The sequence below is a fragment of the Littorina saxatilis genome, linkage group LG6, assembly GCF_037325665.1.
Source record: "Littorina saxatilis isolate snail1 linkage group LG6, US_GU_Lsax_2.0, whole genome shotgun sequence".
Classification (NCBI taxonomy): domain Eukaryota; kingdom Metazoa; phylum Mollusca; class Gastropoda; order Littorinimorpha; family Littorinidae; genus Littorina; species Littorina saxatilis.
This window is the reverse complement of record NC_090250.1, coordinates 28,590,346-28,605,359: the sequence shown is the minus strand read 5'-3', so window position 1 is coordinate 28,605,359 and position 15,014 is coordinate 28,590,346. Positions and strand designations below refer to the sequence as shown.

At 41.6% G+C, this 15,014-nt stretch overlaps 1 protein-coding gene across 1 annotated transcript in view; it reads left to right on the top strand.

The window, feature by feature from the left end:
* LOC138968922 (heart- and neural crest derivatives-expressed protein 2-like) overlaps window positions 1-14,223 on the top strand; it is a 39,562-nt gene extending 25,339 nt beyond the window's left edge. Inside the window, exon 2 of the mRNA XM_070341598.1 lies at window positions 12,563-14,223. Within this exon, the coding sequence (XP_070197699.1) occupies window positions 12,563-12,676 (114 nt within the window). The 3' untranslated portion in view covers window positions 12,677-14,223. The remainder of the gene's footprint in view (window positions 1-12,562) is intronic.
* The last annotated feature ends 791 nt before the right edge of the window (window positions 14,224-15,014 follow it).

Here is a 15,014-nt window from a genome sequence, read left to right as displayed (position 1 = left end):
ATATGTTTTGGGAATCAGACAATGATGGAGAATAAGATATTGTTTTATAACAAAAACATTTTTTTTTTTACAATTTTCAGATTTTTAATGACCAAAGTCATTAATTAATTTTTAAGCCACCAAGCTGAAATGCAATACCGAAGTCCGGGCTTCGTCGAAGATTACTTGACCAAAATTTCAACCAATTTGGTTGAAAAATGAGGGCGTGACAGTGCCGCCTCAACTTTCACGAAAAGCCGGATATGACGTTATCAAAGACATTTATCAAAAAAATGAAAAAAACGTTCGGGGATTTCATACCCAGGAACTCTCATGTCAAATTTCATAAAGATCGGTCCAGTAGTTTAGTCTGAATCGCTCTACACACACACACACAGACACACAGACACACGCACATACACCACGACCCTCGTTTCGATTCCCCCTCGATGTTAAAATATTTAGTCAAAACTTGACTAAATATAAAAACGGGCCTGGTTTGAGCAGTGACACAGGGAAATCTGTACATCAAACCTGTCTCAGAGAAATTCTCTCTAGAGTCTTCGGAGTTGTCAGCGTTTGGAAACTTGATAGTCTGCTTCCGACGGTGGGAAAGTTCTTGACCTGCAGCATGGCAGGTCAAAATAACACACTGGGACCTAAGCGGCGGTGGAGCTTAATTGATACCGACATGGTTACTGCACAAACGGCCAGCTAAGCCACACCTCCTTTTGGCGCGTGCTGTGACTGCGCCTAGACTGGTCCATGGCGTTGATGTGCCTGGTATGCAGAAGAGGGGGAGAGGGAGGAGCTCACTTGTCGTCTGCCTTCTTGACGTGAAAGCAAAAGGAAGAAAGAAGAAAACTATGAGAAACGGGGGAATAAACAAAGAAACCAGAGTAAAAAGATTTTAACAAAAAGATTGAACAAGGGAAGTGATAGGAGGAGGAGGAGGAGGAGGAGGAGGAGGAGGAGGAGGAGGAGGAGGAGGAGGGAAAACCGGGGAAACAGAAGACAATGCAAAAAGAAAAGTAGAAAAGGTTGTTCAACAAAATATGGCGAACAGATAAATGAAGATGACGAACAGATCAATAAAGTTATGAAGTTTGAACAATGGGGCTCGAGTGTGGGGTGGGGGGTTTGGGGGTGGGGGAGGAAGAGGTGGTATGCAAAGAAGAGGAACATGAACAATGACAATTATGTTGTTTTTGAAAGAATGTAATGCCCGGTACGTCCACTTATGAACTGACTATAGCTTGTTCTCCTTCGCCTGCATGCGTTGTAGTCACATTTACACTTTCAGTAATTTGAAAGTTTCGGTTTTTGCCAAACACAAAATTTTATCAGTAATAGAAATCTCAAACAGTATTTTTTTGTTTGACGCACTGATTGTTTTCTAGTTTTTGTCTACACTCCCTGCCCCCCCCCCCCCCCCTCCCCCGCCCCCATTTCAATTTTTGCAACGCATAACCGATCATCGAATAGACTACATTCTGTATCATTAACTCCGATTATCGAGATATTTTTGGTCGCAGTGTGGGAATCTTCCCAATCAGTTTGCACGCTGTGCCGCGCACACACGGGAAGACAGCACATTGCATAAATACCCTCCAAACGTGTTCCACGTGCAACGGCAAGGTGTGTGCAAACAGTGGTTGTCCCTCCTGTCTACATGTGCTATACCTGGCTGAATAATTATTGCCCCCCAGTGGCCAGGTGTGAGGGAGTGCTTCCAGGAATGTTTTTCATGATGATAACCCCCACTAGTTACCTGCATGTTTCGAGGGAGGACGCTGTGCTTTACACAGGTGGATCTGGGAAACAGAGGAATACCATCTATACTGTTTTATCTCTGGGCATACCAAGCTAATAACGATGAAAGACAGAGTAGTTATTGGAACGCTATATTATAGACAGAACGAACATTCACTAGTACATCGACCTAGTTGGTTTTTTTTTTAAAGGTTTTTGTGTGAACGAACGTACAGATAATAGTGAGACAATCGAAAAGAAAAGAACTTAAACTCAGTAAAGCGTTGACCTCCCGATATCAGATGACGTGCGAGTTCATTGTTTCGGATTTCATACCGAGAAAATTAAGAGGCATAAAATAGAGAAGCTGAAATGACCGAACCTTATTTTCCAGGTAGCGGGCGTTCAATAAATAATATAATGTGCTGTGAAAACCTAGCGGCTGCGCAGGTGTACAACGGATAACACCTTCTGCAGTCTGCAGCCTAGCTAAGACTGTGCCCTTTTCACTGCACGCCGGAAGGTGACCTACATTCCCTGTCCAACAATAGCTTTACGTAACCCTACTCAGAATAACCCAGTCTGTCAACACTACGACCCACACCGGCTATGTAATCTAATACAATTTCAGGTGCTTTCAAAGATGGACACCATTTCAGGGTGGTCCAAAACAGGTGCTCATGTCTCTCCCCTCCCCTCCCCCACCCCAGCCCTTTTTTCCTGCCCCTCCCGTCACCCACTTATTCTTGGTGTATACTGGACTAATTGAAACAGGAAACAGCAATCAGGGTGCAGGTAGAGAGGAGGACCCTTGTACAACTATTTACGGGTTACTAGCGCGACTGACTTACTTCTCCAAGCTTCGTTTATTTCCCTTGTCGTTATCTTTCTCTCTGCGCGCACGTGCGTTTCACGGAGCCTCTCTGCGCATGTCAGCGCTGAAATCAACCGGAACCGCAACCTAGCTCCCTCTTCCCTTTTGCGCCACCGGAGATGCGCACAAGTGGCAGTGGCCGTGACGTCGCGTTACGTGTCGTCCTCTCTCGCGAGACTTTGTGGGTGGTAATTTTTTTGTCCATCGAAGTGGGACTTTCGCCGGTTGTGCTTCTCGTCTTAGACGTGGTTGATTTTGTTGGTACAGAATTGTATCTGCTGTTTTAAAACCTCTTTCCATACCTTCTGCGGTCTTCTACTTTGTACCAAGAAACATAATATGTAGTAAATAAGATAACAGATTTATTCCTAGGCATATACGTTGAACAATGTACGCCCAGTTTGCTGAGTGCTTTGGTTCTTGTTGTTTTACCTCAGTTATATGTATGCTTTGTGTGCTTGTTTGATTTGTGCTAGTTTATTTTATAATGAATTTGTAAGGCGCCTGCGGCATGGAGCCAATTGATGGGACTCGCGCTATAGAAAAGTTATTTATTATTATTATAATTATCATTATAATTATTATTACTATTTAAGTTATTGAGACATCCCAGTGCACTAAGGGATTTATAGAGCAAATCGAGAAAATTCATTATTGAACGAAGCGCATAGCGCTGAGTTCAATAATTATTTTCGAGATTTGCTCTATAAATCCCTTAGTGAACTGGGATTGTTTCAATAACGATATTGTCAGTACCGCCAGAGAAAAAAGAAGATTCAAAACGCACATTTTGCTACGCGCATTTGAAAAGGCATAACTGTGTGGTCAGGTCGTGCACAGTAAAGATCTACTTTTGTGTGGGGTGTCTCAAGTGTGTCGTGCTTTCGTCACACGCATTTTAATTTCTGTTGGTAAATTCCAGTGTAGCGTTAATCTGAACAGTGATGATCTTTCAGAGAGACCTCATTTGAACTCGGAGAAAGGCTCTTCATTATTTGCGATTCGAAACCTCCAGTCGAGTTTCGACGGATTGACTATGCGGAGTGACTCCCCTTGAATTGACTCAAAGCGGGACTCGACGGTTCGCACATTTTCAAAACAAATGTGGCATATTTCTCGTGTTCTATCTTCACTCATCGGGGAGTCTGATACTAAATATGAACGGTAAGAATGCTCTGAACCCTACACGTATTATATCCCCATCGTTTTTTCGTTCACATTTGCCCAACATGTTAATTTGCTGAGCGGGGTTAATGTCGTCTGCTAGGCTACCTGCCAACCTGGGCAATGGAACGACTGCAGTCTGCACTGAGTCTGTACGCATAAAGCAGGCTGCTAATAAATCTTATATAATTATGGTAAGAACGTTCTGAACCTTACACGTTTTCGATTACGATTGTTCTTGCTTTGAAATAATAATTCTGAAACCATTCATTTACTGAACTGATGTAGTCGTATTTCTGTGTTGTCTGCTACAGAGTCGATCGAGTCAGTCTTCCAAACTGGTCTTGCTGGTACGTTATCGGAATAACACTTGTGTTTTCTGTTAGCCGCTGGGAATTGTATACTAACTCATCATTTGGTAATGTGGATGATAAGCTACATGCCACTAACACGGCATATGAGAAGAATCTATGCAAGTCGGCGAAAATTAGATGAAACACAGCGGCTTCTATTTTTTTTAGATCACTGGCACTGGCACAGGCACATGCAATCTGTCAGAAAAAAAACCCACTTCTGCTTTAATTGAGAAGCAGGGAATTTATGGTCATTTGGTATTGTGGAGAATATAAGCTACATGTCATTAATTAATTCTGAGGATGAGAGCACAGTCTTGCTTAGGCAAAGGGCGCAAGAATACGCTCTGTGGAAAAGTTAGCGCACTCCAAGAGTGCGCTAACAGCTTTAGCGCATCGCCATTAGCCAATCAACTGGTTCACATCAGTCATGTGACACCAGTACTTACTGACAATTATTATTATTATTATTATTATTATTATTATTATAATTATTATTATTATTATTTAAGTTATTGAGACATCCCAGTGCACTAAGGGATTTATAGAGCAAATCGAGAAAATTCATTATTGAACGAAGCGCATAGCGCTGAGTTCAATAATTATTTTCGAGATTTGCTCTATAAATCCCTTAGTGCACTGGGATTGTTTCAATAACGATATTGTCAGTACCGCCAGAGAAAAAAGAAGATTCAAAACGCACATTTTGCTACGCGCATTTGGATAGGCGTAACTGTGTGGTCAGGTTTGTGTCAGATCTACTTTTGTGTGGGCTGTCTCAAGTGTGTCGTGCTTTCGTCACACGCAAACTCTTGTTTTAATTTCTCAGTGTTGGTAAATTCCAGAGTAGCGTTAAGCTAAAAAGTGATGATCTTTCATACAGACCTCATTTAAACTCGGAGAAAGGACTGTGCTCTTAGTTATTTGCGATTCGAAACCTTCATCGAGCTTCGACAGATTGACTGTGCAGAGTGTTGCCCCTTGAATTGACTCCAAGGCCACGGTTAGCACATTTTCAAAGTAAATGTGGTATGTTTCTCGTGTTGTATCTTCACTCATCGGGGAGTCTGGTAGATTACTATATATGAACGGTAAGAATGCTCTGAACTCTACACGTATTATATCCCCATCGTTTGTTTGTTCACATTTGCCCAACATGTTAATTTGCTGCGGGGTTTATGTCGTCTGCTAGGCGGCTAGGGCAATCGAACCACTGAACTGCAGTCTCTTTTCAAAAACAAAAATTGCTCGTCTGCACGCATGAGGCAGGCTGGTAATAAGTTTTATACATGGTAAGAACGTTCTTAACCCTACACGTTTTTGATTCCGATTGTTGTTGCCTTGAAATAATAATTCGGAAACCATTCATTTACTGAACTGATGCAGTCGTATTTCAGTGTAGTCTACTATAACAGAGTCGACTTTCAAATGTTGGTCTAGCTGGTACGTTATCGGAATAACACTTGTGTTTTGTGTTTGCCGCTGGGAATTTTATACTAACTCATCATTTGGTAATGTGGTTAATAAGCTACATGCCACTAACACGGCATATGAGAATAATCTTTGCAAGTCAAAACGAGACACAGCCGCTTCTATTTTTAGATCAGTGGGATTCACTGTGGCACAAGCGCCTGCGATCTGTCAGAAAAAAACCACTTCTGCTTTGAGCCGCAGGAAATTTATTGTTATTTTTTGGTAAAGTGGAGAATATAAGCTACATGTCATTAATTAATTCTGAGGATGAGAGTACAGTCTCGCTTTGGCAAAGGGCGTAAGAATACGCTCTGTGGAAAAGTTAGCGCACTCTTGGAGTGCGCTAACAGATTTAAGAGCATCGCCATTAGCCAATCAACTGGTTCACATCAGTCATGTGACACCAGTACTTACTGACAATTATTATTATTAGTAGTATTATTATATACCTCAACCAGCCGCTCTTTGCTTGTGGGATTGTATCTACCGGCATGCACTTGCACTGACCTACATACAAACGTAGATGGTTCTGCAGGTGCGTTGCAATTACGGTACGGCGGACGTTAAATTGGATTAAAATCGACACCAGACTCAGAGGGGCCGGTTTCATTACGCACGCCGGACTTTGAGATAAACAGCAATGTGATTAAAGCATCGTAAAGAAGAATGGCACCTTGAGTTGCATCATAACAGCGTGGCAGTTGGGAACGCACTAGAAACACGTTAATCTGAATGTCAGGCATCTACGTGTTTATTTGTACCGGAGACGTGCAAGTATACGAAGTTTTCAAAACTGAGATTTGAGATCTGTTATGTAACGCATGTTTTGTCATCGATGCTTGAATCTATCAGAGCTGTAAGAGATAATTATGTCACCCCTCCCCCTCTTGGCGCCCACCCCCTCCTTCTCCAGCTCCCAAATATTTCTTATATTTGTGTGAATACTTATTCGAAAGTATGTCTTCAATACTTTGTCTGAAGTTGCGTATGTTGTTTTTACCTACATGTTTGCTTGATTGGTGTTGTTTCCTTGTTTGTTTTTGCTCCTCTGTCCGTATGTTAACTCTTGCTTTGTTGTGCCCCCCCCCCCCCCCCCCAACCCCCGCCCCAATTTGCGCAATGTCTGTCTGCCTCTGTGTCTCTCCTGAACCTGCTTTACATTTTTTTTCTTTGTTAATCTATTTCTTTGTTAATCTATTTCTTTGTTGCCTTTTTTCCCCTTCCTCCCTTTCTTGTTTGTTTCTTTGTTTCCTTCCTTTGGTCTCTCTTCCATCCTTTATTCTTTCTTTCATATTTTCTTTTTTTTCCCTCTCGCACAGATCTCTTGTTTATTAGTAGACCCAGCTGGGTACTTGAGGCAAAAGAACAGCTATGTAAAGTACACTTACGGCGGATTTCAGGGCCAGGGAACCGTGCGACCGATATGTTAGCACGAAAAAGAATTTGTTAAACTTCCAGACGGATCAGCATCTCTCTCCCCATAAAATTTGTGCAATTCCCTGTTCTTCTAAGTGCTCCACCCTCACCCCTGCTGCGCTAACGAAGTTCGCATGAGAGAAAGTCAGGGGAAAGTTTGCACGAGAAACACGAATGGGAGAATGTTTTGAGGGGGTTAAAGCCGCGCGATGTGACGCCATGACTGATGACGACAGCAAGGGAAGTGACGTTTGTAAGAAGGGGGGTGAACTCCATGTTGTTTCCCTGCTGGGTGACGAACCCTGCCGCCCATGTGGGGAGGTTTTAATTTTGGTATTTTTTTCTCAGTTTTTTTTTTCCGCCTTAGTTCCCGTGTAGGTTTTACCGAGTTAGTCGGATGCTGGTCTCGAATGCATGCGATGATCTGAACTAAGAGTAAATTAAGATTTAGCTAAAGGACACAAAAACCAGTGGTTTGAAATTAGAAAATACCTGCAGGCTGGCTTGCTTCTAATTAAATTTCCTTTGGGCTTTTATTCTCTTGTTTTTGTTTGTGCTTCAACCGGTCTTCTCATACATGTAATTATTGGCTGTGAGCTGGAGAGCTTGTGCTTTGTTTTGTGTTTCATGGCTGTTTGTCTATTTGCTGCTGTGAGATGCGCGGTGTCTGGTGAACACTTTTAGAAGGTTTTGTCTGAAAACAAAATAATGATATGCCAGTAGCAAAGAGAGTGCTTTGCGAAGGTCTTGTTGACCTTGTTTCAAGTGGTTTCAAAAATTGCACACATTTCTTGTGATAAAAATACGCTTGGGAATTTTTTCTGTTCTTCTAGTAGATGTCTCGATCATTTGTCTTGAATACTTTCCATGCACATTTCGGGACATCTTCCTCTTCTTTCTCTGACTTCGTAGGCTACAACTTCCAAGTTCAATCGTGGGTTTTTTCTTTTGCACGAGTGTGCATGGCCGTCCCCCCCTCCCCCCTCCTCCTCTTCGTTATTCAGGCAGTCATACTGCGTTTCGTGGGAGCGGCAGGGGGGGGGGGGGGGGGGGGCAGAGACTATTGTATGTATGTGTGTACGAGAGTAGGGGTGGGGGTGGGCGGTCATTATTTACATCGCATTCAAAATCTCCAGGCAGACAAGACACCCAGCCACGTTTATTTTCGTTCCGCCGGAAATTGTCCGCATGCGTGAAAAGCAAGCTTATCAGGACAATTACATTCCGCACATTGACGGAATGAGACACAGACCATTCCTCCAGACCCCACAGCCATATGCCATCCCTGGAGCAGCGACACTGGAGGTGTTGCTACGGGCAACCTGTTGGGGGGCTGGCAGTGGTCTGGCACTGGTCTGGAACCAGTGTTGTCAGTGGGGGTTCTGGGCAGAGTGAGTGCTAATTGGCCTTGACAATGGGGAATGCTGGCTAAGCTGACCACTCATTCAGCAGTACGGTGATTATTGGCTCATGAAGTATTGGAGATAGGGAAATGAGCGTAATAGTGAACGAGCGTTTTTACGGTGTTAGAGCTTGGTTTTGTTCTCTTGATTCTTGTATTTGTTCATTTTTGGGGTTCTTTTTTTTTTTTGGGGGGGGGGGGGGTCGGGCCGGGACAGGTAGTGGTAAGGAGGTGTACAATTTCCTAGTATTTTTTTGTTTTAATTGATATTTAATTTGTCTAAAATGCGACCTGCTTTGCTCATTATTGTTTTCCTTGTACGTAAAGGTAATTTTCTTGTTGTTTCTACTTTCATGTTTTGGTGAAAGGTTGAGAAGGTAACTTGTAATGCTAGCTGAGAGAGAAAGAGAGAGAGAGAGAGAGAGAGAGAGAGAGAGAGAGAGAGAGAGAGAGAGAGAGAGAGAGAGAGAGAGAGAGGAATGTATGGGACGAGAACTTGAAAACAAAAAAGTAAGATACACTGCAATCAACTCCATTATAAACATTACACTCAGATAAAATAAAATACAACAAAAAGCCCTCCTGACAGAGCCCAGCAAGCGTGTTGTGCAAGAAGACAGATATTCTACGCTAGAATTTCTATCGCCCAAGGCGCGCGCACGTGTTGAAAACGACCTTTGGCCATGGGAAAAAGTGCAAGTGACAAGCGTCATTCGGACTTCCCTGCTAGGTGTCCGCCCTGTTGCGCGGGTCAGCGCCTGTCATTCACTCAACGTCAGCTGTGCTCGCAGAGTGGACACCCGATAAACAAGCCTTCATTTCTGTCATGCGGTCAGTTTGGCAGTTCTGCAATACAGTGAAACTCCCCTTTTCAGACCCCCCATGGGCGGGGATGTAGCTCAGTCGGTAGCGCGCTGGATTTGTATATCCAGTTGGCCTCTGTCAGCGTGAGTTCGTCCCCACGTTCGGCGAGAGATTTATTTCTCAGAGTCAACTTTGAGTGCAGACTCTCCTCGGTGTCCGCAAACACCCCCCGTGTGTACACGCAAGCACAAGACCAAGTGCGCACGAAAAAGATCCTGTAATCCATGTCAGAGTTCGGTGGGTTATAGAAACACGAAAATACCCAGCATGCTTCCTCCAAAAAACGGCGTATGGCTGCCTAAATGGCGGGGTAAAAAACGGTCATACACGTAAAACTCCACTCGTGCAAAAAACACGAGTGTACGAGGGAGTTTCAGCCCACGAACGCAGAAGAAGAAGAAGACCCCCCAATTTCAGACATCCTCCCTTTCAAGACTCTGATTTTTTTTAGACTTTCTCTTCATAACCTGTGTAAATTTTCCACCATTTTAAGACTCCCTCCTTTTCTAGACCCGATTTTCTCCAGATTGTTGGAGGTTCCACTGTACACACGTACGATCAGCGCAACTGACCTAGTTTCATTGTCATTTAAATAGCCTAATTGACTTTACAAAACTGGAGGTGACATCTCCGCGCTGCACTTTAGATGGAATGTAAGATTTCAGACGAATCAGGGTCTTATCAAAATTGAATAAACGTGTTACAGTAGTTGATGTGAAATCCGTGCGCTGTTCTCTGCACTATGTAGATTTTAACTTCAGAGTGAATCAGCCTTCCAAGGCCTTGTTACCAAAGTTCAGGTTCATTCTGCGCGCTGCTTGCGGCGGTTAGTAGAGGTTTTGAAGAATCTTGTGATACGCGGAAGTGAAATTGAGATGACGGAGATAAGCTGCTCTGTGTCGATGGCAGTGAAATAGATATACATGTAAACGGCTTTTGACAGGTCTGGGAGTAAGGGATGGATGAGGTCTGTTGCTGATGACACGTACTTGCAGGTTGTTTAATTGTGCGTGGGAAGGTCGACATTTACTTCCAGTGCGGTCGGTACTCGGTAGTTTGAGTGAGCACGTATACGGAGAGAAAAGGATGAGAAATATTTGTGTTTTTTAGGGTTTTATTTCTGGGAAAATTATTCTCTCTGTCTCTTTCACGGTTTTTGTCTGTCTATGTCTGTCTCATCTGTCTGTCTGTCTGTCTGTCTCTCCTAATCACTCTGTTATTAAACAGGACTGGGTGGCCGAGTGGTAACGCACTTGCGCTCGGAAGCGAGAGGTTGCGAGTTCGACCCTGGGTCAGGGCGTTAACAATTTTCTCCCCCCTTTCCTAACCTAGGTGGTGGGTTCAAGTGCTAGTCTTTCGGATGAGACGAAAAACCGAGGTCCCTTCGTGTACACTACATTAGGGTGTGCACGTTAAAGATCCCACGATTGACAAAAGGGTCTTTCCTGGCAAAATTGTATAGGCATAGATAAAAATGTCCACCAAAATACCCGTGTGACTTGGAATAATAGGCCGTGAAAAGTAGGATATGCGCCGAAATGGCTGCGATCTGCTGGCCGATGTGAATGCGTGATGTATTGTGTAAAAACAAATCCATCTCACACGGCATAAATAAATCCCTGCGCCTTGAATATGTGCGCGATATAAATTGCATAAATTAAAAAACAATTAAAAAATAAATCCCTGCGCTTAGAACTGTACCCACGGAATGCGCGCGATATAAGCCTCATATTGATTGATTGATTGATCTCTCTCTCTCTCTCTCTCTCTCTCTCTCTCTCTCTCTCTCTCTCTCTCTCTCTCTCTCTCTCTCTCTCTCTCTCTCCGATTCTCTGTTTTTAAGCTCCCGTTTTTCTTTTAGAGGACAAATAATCTTTTGTAAACCAAGCTCAACACACTCTCTCTGTGCCTGTCTGTCTCTCTATGTATCCGTCTCTCTGTCTGTCTGTCTGTGTCTCCATCTCTCTGTCTCTGTCTGTCTGTCTGTCTGTCTGTCTGTCTGTCTCTCTCTGTCTCTGTCTGTCTGTCTGTCTGTCTCTCTCTCTCTCTCTCTCCATTCTTCTCCTACCCACCCCCTCCCCCTTGCTTGAAACTTTGTTTTCACATCCGATCAATTGCCGTAGCAAAGATGGACTGTGCTGTGTGTAAGTTTATGGTTGGAATGTTTGAACTGAATAAACATGAAAATTGCTCATGACACTTCGGGTAATTGTGGAACCCACTTGGGGTTTAACTTCCCTTCGTGATAAACTAATAGAGCCGATCTACTCCCAAAAGATAAGAAATAAAAGATGTCCATATTTAGCGAAGTGGAGAGCGCCATTCATCTTCTAGTCTGTTGCGGAATCTTGTTTCGTTATTGCATAATTATATTTATTAAACAACTTTTTTTATCGTTCTTGTTTCATATTGTTTTCCGTTTATGTTGCTGTTCTGGTGATTGCGATCGTTACTTTTGTTGTTTATTTTTCTTATTATTATTCCTTCGTTCTTTTAGCATTCTGTGCGTGCGCTTAAATTGAGCGGCTGTTCATTTATATAATTGTTCAATGTAAAATAATGGTGCATGTATGTAAACATGTGTGCAAATATTTTTCGAAGCATAAATGCAAGATGGCACAACTATAACAACATCTTCAACATGCACAAGTATTCTGAAAGAAACAACAATAACCCAACAGCAAATGTTCTCTGAACAACAATAGATGTTAAAACAAAATTGAAATTAATAAATACAATAATAATTTAATTGTCAAATAGACTATTTTGTCAAGCATAAATAAGAATCTTTAACACAGTATGAGTTACGCTGGCGTCGCTAGAAACACTTCATTGAGGGTGCTTATTGTTTGTAAAGCAGATGAATATGATTTTCGAATAATCACATACACACATGAATAAATATTGTTTTAAGGAGTATACTACTTTCCTTAACAAAGTTGACATAATTATTATCTCGAACTTAGATATATGTATCCAAAGAAATGATCGATATCTTAAGACTGAATGTATCCCCCTCTGAGTTGTTGCAATAGAATTCCTGGCTTCAAAATGGTCGACACAAATAACTTGTTTTTGTGGACTTTGTTTGAGAGATCAGTTCCTCTTTGTTGTTTAAAAAAGATGGGACAGAATGTTTGTTTGTTTTTGAATTAAAGAAATGTTCGTCCTCTTCTTCTTCCTTTCTCTCTTTGTTCTTTCTTTCGGTCTTTCTGTTCCCCAGTTGCCATACATAACAACCAAATACACGTATACTAATTATTGTTCTTTGTTTTGTCGTTGCAGGAAGGAGAGAGCCAGGATGACAACTCGTGCAGTCCTATTCCAGAGAAGCGAAGCAAGGGACGCACAGGGTGGCCTCAACATGTCTGGGCCGCTGAGCTCAAGCAGTGCGAATAACACCACACGGTCCGGGGTTCAAATCCTGTGCAACGCGTTTGAGTGGCCACCGAGCCCAGGCAGTGCGAATAACACTTAACAGTCTGGAGCTCAAATCTTGTGCCATTGTTGTGGACGTGGTCTCAGTGACGACAGCGATGCAAAGATACTGATACTGATACTGACGTTGACAGGGAGTTTTGATTTCTGTGACATCATGAGCATGTATTTACAATGACGTCAGACCGGGCTCCGCAGGTGTCAACTGTGACGTTTATATCGTCGAGACTATATGATCACAATGACGTCAACACGGATTTTTGCAGTTCTGTATTATGCTGTGACGTAATTTAGAACGCCAACACAGCTAGAACAACAGGCTTGTGTAGGGACGGTTTCAAGGACACCAGTCCTGATCAGTACTGCCCTGTGGAGAGGTGTGGTTTCCAACGTAACGTGTGGCATTTTGACGCGTCTGCGATGTGACGACTAAAGCAACATTTTCATTGATAAACTCAGTGGCTTTGTTTGATGTCATTTGAGCTGTGACAGTATTTTTTGATCTGCGAGCTGTTACGCGGTGGATTCGTTGTGACGTCACCGTACCTAAGCTGTGACAGAATACTGATTATAAACTGTGAACAGGTCTGCGTTGTGAGGTATCCTGGTTTATTCGAAAGTGCGGGTCATAGTTTTATGACGTATTATGTCTAGGAACAAATTTACATGTTTTCGTTTTATTGAAGGACATTGTGTTTAGTGTGACGGCTTTACTCCAGATGACAGTATTACGTGTGAACAATTTTTATACGTGTTTGTAGAAGTTGTGATGAATATCTTGCGATAAAATCAAGAAACTTGATGGGGTTTTTTTTCTGTCCGAATGTGTAGCTAGAAACGTTGTGAATATTTTCTTCATATATTTTCTGTGTGTGCATTGGCATAAAATCATTGACGCGGAAAATGCACTCACGACATGAACAGGAAAGATCTTTTATTTATCCGTGTGAGAGTGTTTGTGTGTTAGTGAGTGGGGTAACGTCAGTACAGTGTATATGATAGATATATGATAGAATGATATACTCTCAGCGGTACATAACATTAAAAATAGATATGAATGCCATCTGTTGTTACATCCATGGGATTACTCTTACGAAACAAATGAAAACATAGGGAAGATTTCGGCTAAGAAATGAAGTTTACAAGAAATTATGCAAATATTGTAAATAACAACTAATAACCATATAATTATAAGGTTATGGAATCGTGTGTATAAGTTGTAGAACTAAATTATCGCAAAGACCGAACGCGGTTTGTTTTAATTGTTACATTCCACAGAGTCATTGTCGCACATTTTATAGCAGTGCCCCTCTCCCTACTACTTCCAACCACCCACTTAAAAAGTGCTTGGTGGAAACTCTTGCAGATCAAAAACAATTACAAATCATTTTGATGACAAGGTCCTACGTACGCACAGAATGGGAGTACTTGGAGTTTTAATTTAGATTATTTTTTCACGAGTATTAATTAGGTATGCTAATGTTATTTATCTATATTTACTTATCTCTTTTTCATTATTTTATTACTGAGTTAATTGTTTTTAACTAGCAAAACGAGTATTAATTAGGTATGCTAATGTTATTTATCTATATTTACTTATCTTTTTTTTCATTATTTTATTACTGAGTTAATTGTTTTTAACTAGCAAATGTATTTTGAAGTCTAAATAGTCTATTTATTTGTTTGCTTGCTACCTGTTCTTGTTTTGTTTTATTTGTTTATTTATTTTTTTGTTTATTCGTTTTTTCATTTATTCATTAATTTAATTATTTATCTGTCTTTTTATCTATCTATATGTCAATCTATTTTTTTGTTTATTTTCTGTCTACTTGTTTGTTGATTAATACTTCTTGTTTATTTATTTATGACGCATTGAAGTACGTTTTTGGCCAAATATGTTTTCAAAAGAGGATTTCTATTACGTTTCTACTAAATTTCAAGCAACAGAATTCTTTGTGTCGTGTTCTTTGGTAGACGCTGCTGCTTGTTTTATATTGACAAAAATATTATGCTAGAAGACAGACAATTCTGACGAACAGTATTATCCTGGCAGTGAATACTCATAATTTTGAAACCTTGAAAATTATTTGCTTAGTTTTTACGAATCTTGATAGCTTTATTATGTTACGAATACTCAGCCAATGATTGTGTAATGTACACACACACACACACACCTAACACACACACACACACACACACACTCACACTCACACACACAGACACACACACACACACACACACACACACACACACACACACACACACACACACACACACAAGTGATCTGAAGCTAATACTC